This window comes from Salvelinus fontinalis, unplaced genomic scaffold, assembly GCF_029448725.1.
Source record: "Salvelinus fontinalis isolate EN_2023a unplaced genomic scaffold, ASM2944872v1 scaffold_0368, whole genome shotgun sequence".
Lineage (NCBI taxonomy): Eukaryota > Metazoa > Chordata > Actinopteri > Salmoniformes > Salmonidae > Salvelinus > Salvelinus fontinalis.
In genome coordinates this window covers 76,600-82,500 of record NW_026600577.1, presented here as the reverse complement: position 1 = coordinate 82,500, position 5,901 = coordinate 76,600, and the positions used below count along the sequence as shown (strand labels likewise).

At 42.6% G+C, this 5,901-nt stretch overlaps 1 protein-coding gene across 2 annotated transcripts in view; it reads left to right on the top strand.

Moving 5' to 3' along the window:
* Window positions 1–3,028, top strand: part of LOC129845795 (caM kinase-like vesicle-associated protein) — a 15,680-nt gene extending 12,652 nt beyond the window's left edge. Inside the window, exons 4-5 of one of the 2 annotated variants that reach the window (XM_055913711.1) lie at window positions 632–752; window positions 2,262–3,028. In XM_055913711.1, coding sequence (XP_055769686.1) covers window positions 632–752; window positions 2,262–2,341 — 201 coding nt within the window. In that variant the 3' untranslated portion in view covers window positions 2,342–3,028. The other variant, XM_055913712.1, reaches the window with a different exon arrangement.
* Window positions 3,029–5,901: the final 2,873 nt, after the last annotated feature.

Below are 5,901 nucleotides of genomic sequence, written 5' to 3'. Positions count from 1 at the left end.
ATCGATGCCGGTTATGATATCGTTTAGGACCCTGAGCGTGGCTGAGGTGCACCCATGACCAGCTCTGAAACCAGATTGCATAGCGCAGAAGGTATGGTGGGATTCGAAATGGTCGGTAATCTGTTTGTTAACTTGGCTTTCGAAGACCTTAGAAAGGTATTATATAAATACCTTCTATGCTAATTTCGAGGCTAGCAACACTGAACAATGCATGAGAGCACCAGCTGTTCCGGACGACTGTGTGATCATGCTTTCCGTAGATGATGTGAGTAATACGACCTTAACATTCACAAGGCCGGAGGGCCAGACGGATTACCAAGATATTTACTCAGTGTCTTCACTGTCATGTTCAACCTCCCTGACCCAGTCTGTAATACCTATATGTTTTCCAGCAGACCACCATAGTCCCTGTGCCCAAGAACGCCTAGGTAACCTGTCTAAATGACTAGCGCCCCGTAGCACTCACATCTGTTGCCATGAAATGCTTTGAAAGGCTGGTAATGGCTCACATCAACACCATCATCCCAGACACCCTGGACCCACTCCGATTTGCATACCGCCCAAACAGAACCATGGTAAAGATATGAAGTTCTCTACCTGCTCCAGTGTGGTGTGTTTTGTGGTTCTACAGTTGGAGAACCTGATGTACTACACAGAGAACAATCACAACAAAGTGGTTCTGCGGGATTTCTACCTGTCCAAGTTTGAGAACGGTTCCATCACAGAACCCTGTGGAACACCGGAGTACCTGGGTAAGGTACCTCTCTCTCTCTCCCCTCTTTCTGCTCTCCTCCTCTCTGTATCTCCCTTCTCTCCTCCAGTCCTCTATCTACAATAAAGGGAAGCTCAGTCATTCACACCAGAGACTAGTTACGTTAATCAGATAAATAATGAGAGCTGGAGAAATAGAGGGAGGGAAATAAATGAACTGAACTGAAAAAAATAAGTGCAGAAATAAAGGAGGGCCGAGAGAGAAGAGAGAGAGGGAAGAGAGAGAGGGAAGAGAGTGAAGAGAGAGAGAGGGAAGAGAGAGAGAGAGAGGGAAGAGAGAGAGAGAGAGAGGGAAGAGAGAGAGAGAGAGAGAGAGAGAGGGAAGAAAGAGAGAGAGAGAGAGAGGGAAGAGAGGGAAGAGAGAGGGAAGAGAGAGAGAGGGAAGAGAGAGAGAGGGAAGAGAGAGAGAGAGAGAGAGAGAGAGAGGGAAGAAAGAGAGAGAGAGAGAGAGGGAAGAGAGGGAAGAGAGAGGGAAGAGAGAGAGAGGGAAGAGAGAGAGGGAAGAGAGAGAGAGAGAGAGGGAAGAGAGAGAGAGAGAGGGAAGAGAGAGAGAGAGAGAGAGAGAGAGAGAGAGGGAAGAGAGAGGGGAGAGAGAGAGGGAAGAGAGAGAGAGAGGGAAGAGAGAGAGGGAAGAGAGAGAGGGAAGAGAGAGAGGGAAGAGAGAGAGGGAAGAGAGAGAGGGAAGAGAGAGAGTGGAGAGAGAGAGAGTGGAGAGAGAGAGTGAAGACAGAGAGTGAAGAGAGAGAGGGAAGAGAGAGAGGGAAGAGAGAGAGTGAAGAGAGAGAGTGAAGAGAGAGAGTGAAGAGAGAGAGTGGAGAGAGAGAGAGTGGAGAGAGAGAAAGTGGAGAGAGAGAGTGAAGAGAGAGAGTGAAGAGAGGGGAAAGAGAGAGGAGAGAGAGGGAAGAGAGAGAGTGGAGAGAGGGAGAGTGGAGAGAGAGAGAAAGTGGAGAGAGAGAGTGAAGAGAGAGAGTGAAGAGAGAGAGTGAAGAGAGGGGGAAGAGAGAGGAGAGAGGGGGAAGAGAGAGGAGGAGGATGCAGACTGATTCATCTAGCTGATGATTAATGAAGCAAGTGTGTTCTTTTACTCTCTGTCCCCCCACCTCTCCATCACCCCTTAACCTTCTCTCTGTCCCCCACCTCTCCATCACCCCTTAACCTTCTCTCTGTCCCCCCACCTCTCCATCGCCCCTTAACCTTCTCTCTGTCCCCCACCTCCCCACCTCTCCATCACCCCTTAACCTTCTCTCTGTCCCCCCACCTCTCCATCACCCCTTAACCTTCTCTCTGTCCCCCACCTCCCCACCTCTCCATCACCCCTTAACCTTCTCTCTGTCCCCCACCTCTCCATCACCCCTTAACCTACTCTCTGTCCCCCACCTCTCCATCACCCCTTAACCTACTCTCTGTCCCCCACCTCTCCATCACCCCTTAACCTTCTCTCTGTCCCCCACCTCTCCATCACCCCTTAACCTTCTCTCTCTCTCTCTCAGCTCCGGAGGTTGTGGCCAGACACCGGTACGGTCGACCAGTGGACTGTTGGGCAGTAGGGGTCATCATGTATATACTGTGAGTGTTCATAGAGGAGTTATAACATGTCGGCTACATACTGTGAGTGTTCATAGAGGAGTTATAACATGTCGGCTACATACTGTGAGTGTTCATAGAGGAGTTATAACATGTTGGTTACATACTGTGAGTGTTCATAGAGGAGTTATAACATGTCGGCTACATACTGTGAGTGTTCATAGAGGAGTTATAACATGTCGGCTACATACTGTGAGTGTTCATAGAGGAGTTATAACATGTCGGCTACATACTGTGAGTGTTCATAGAGGAGTAATAACATGTCGGTTACATACTGTGAGTGTTCATAGAGGAGTTATAACATGTCGACTACATACAGTGAGTTTTCATAGTGGAGTTATAACATGTCGGCTACATACTGTGAGTGTTCATAGAGGAGTTATAACATGTCGGCTACATACTGTGAGTGTTCATAGAGGAGTTATAACATGTCGGTTACATACTGTGAGTGTTCATAGAGGAGTTATAACATGTCGGCTACATACTGTGAGTGTTCATAGAGGAGTTATAACATGTCGGCTACATACTGTGAGTGTTCATAGAGGAGTTATAACATGTCGGCTACATACTGTGAGTGTTCATAGAGGAGTAATAACATGTCGGTTACATACTGTGAGTGTTCATAGAGGAGTTATAACATGTCGACTACATACAGTGAGTTTTCATAGTGGAGTTATAACATGTCGGCTACATACTGTGAGTGTTCATAGAGGAGTTATAACATGTCGGCTACATACTGTGAGTGTTCATAGAGGAGTTATAACATGTCGGCTACATACTGTGAGTGCTCATAGAGGAGTTATAACATGTCGGCTACATACTGTGAGTGTTCATAGAGGAGTAATAACATGTCGGCTACATACTGTGAGTGTTCATAGAGGAGTTATAACATGTCGGTTACATACTGTGAGTGTTCATAGATGAGTTATAACATGTCGGCTACATACTGTGAGTGTTCATAGAGGAGTTATAACATGTCGGCTACATACTGTGAGTGTTCAAAGAGGAGTTATAACATGTCGACTACATACTGTGAGCGTTCAAAGAGGAGTTATAACATGTCGGCTACATACTGTGAGTGTTCATAGAGGAGTTATAACAGGGGGAACTCTGGGTCTCAACTTACTGAATAGTAAAATAAACAAAGAGCAAGTTAGACATTTGGTTGGACATCAGCAATTTTTCAGCTAATTTGTTGTTATTTTTAAGTCTTGGTTTCAATAGTTAATATTTTTTCTTAGAGGTTGTCAGTTGAATAGGCTCTCTGCAAGGTTTTGTATATCCTCTACAGAGTACCTAACCCGGATCCGGGAGCACCCCCCACCTCCCCCACACTGATTAGCATCGCTAGCATAGCGTCACAATTAAATAGTAGCATCTAAATATCATTAAATCACAAGTCCAAGACACCCAATGAAAGACACAGATCTTGTGAATAAAACCACCATTTCAGATGTTTTAAATGTTTTACAGGGAAGACAAAATATGTAAATCTATTAGCTAAACACGTTAGCAAAAGACACCATTTTCTTACTCCAACAGTTTCTTACTCCATCAGGTGCTATCACCAATTCGGCTAAACTAAGATATTGATAGCCACAAACCAACAAACAAATTCATAAGATGACAGTCTGATAACATATTTATGGTATAGCATAGTTTTTTTTTTTTAAATGTGCATTTTTCAGGTATAAATCACAGTTCTACATTGCAGCTGCAATCTGATATAGTGCTGATGCAGCTAGAACAATTACAGAGACCAACGTTATATAACTAATTACTTGTCTTAAAACATTTCAGAAAAAATACACAGCGTACAGACATTGAAAGCCCAACATCTGGTGAATCCAAACAATATTTCAGATTTTTTAAATGTTTTACAGGGAAGACAAAATATGTAAATCTATTAGCTAAACACGTTAGCAAAAGACACCATTTTCTTACTCCAACAGTTTCTTACTCCATCAGGTGCTATCACCAATTCGGCTAAACTAAGATATTGATAGCCACAAACCAACAAACAAATTCATAAGATGACAGTCTGATAACATATTTATGGTATAGCATAGTTTTTTTTTTTTAAATGTGCATTTTTCAGGTATAAATCACAGTTCTACATTGCAGCTGCAATCTGATATAGTGCTGATGCAGCTAGAACAATTACAGAGACCAACGTTATATAACTAATTACTTGTCTTAAAACATTTCAGAAAAAATACACAGCGTACAGACATTGAAAGCCCAACATCTGGTGAATCCAAACAATATTTCAGATTTTTTAAATGTTTTATAGCGAAAACAAAATGTAGCGCTAAATTAGCATAACCAGGCCAGCCAGAACCAGCTGGACGCGCCCGACCAGTTCACATGCACGACAGATATATGAAATAACATCGTAAATTGGTTCTTACTATTGCTGATCTTTCATCAGAATGTTGATCAAGGTGTCCTTAGTCCTGATGAGTCGTTCAATCAATTCACAATGGCAACTTCCCCTCTTCATTTAGCCTGGGTACTGGTCGACTGGCACGGTCCCTGTCCAAAGTTAAAAAACTCAAAGAACGGAACACGGCAAAACTCCCGAAAAAATTCTAATATTCTGATTAAACTATATTGAAAAAACATACATTACGGTGATATGGTCACATGTATCAAACAAACTTCGAGACGGAGATAGTTTTCATCCGTAACGTCAGCATAACAAAAGACAATGGCAGCTCTAAGACGCGCTTCTGAGAAAACCGGAAGTTGTCGGTCACGCTAAAGAAATAGGTCTTATTTCACGTCAGTACAAGATAAACAAAAAATTTCTCCTCTGACAACTTCCTGACACCTAGAGGAAGAAGAACGAAGTCTGTTTCGGGTCATAGGTGGCATGACCATATATAGGCAGAGCGTTGAAGCGAGCATACACATCTTGCAATCTTCTTCTGGCTCAGGGAAAGTGCTGTGAAATGACCTGTGTTTCACTCAGAGACGAAATTGAAACGGATTTAGAAACCATAGCTTGTTTTCTATCCACTGGTATATGGTTATATGCATATAGTAACAGCAATAATTGAATAAGAGGCAGTTTAATCTGTAGAGGCAATTATGCTAATGCGAAACAGCACCCCCTGTATTCTCAAGAAGATATCTTACCTATCATATAAGTATCCTTTTCTGACTCAAAAAGAAATTATTTCAGATCAAAATTTCACTTTTAAGTTGCATGCACTTGAAAATATCTACATTGGTCAAATTGCTTTTTAATTCTGTCATGGAAATAATTGTATTTCCTGTTCCTGTTAAGATTTCTAAAGGACTTGGTCACATAGACGACGCAAGACGGCGAACTGAACACAGCTATGTAGCCCACGTCAAGATAAAAACCTAATATTCAACATCGTAAGTTAGACTAAATATTAGCACTACACAATCTGGTGGGTAATAACCTTCAATCTGGATAACAACACAAAACAAATCGTAAGACTAGAGACATTTATCGACAAATATTACGAAAACAAGCAACACCCAAACATGACGGAGAGTAAGACAGGGGAACCT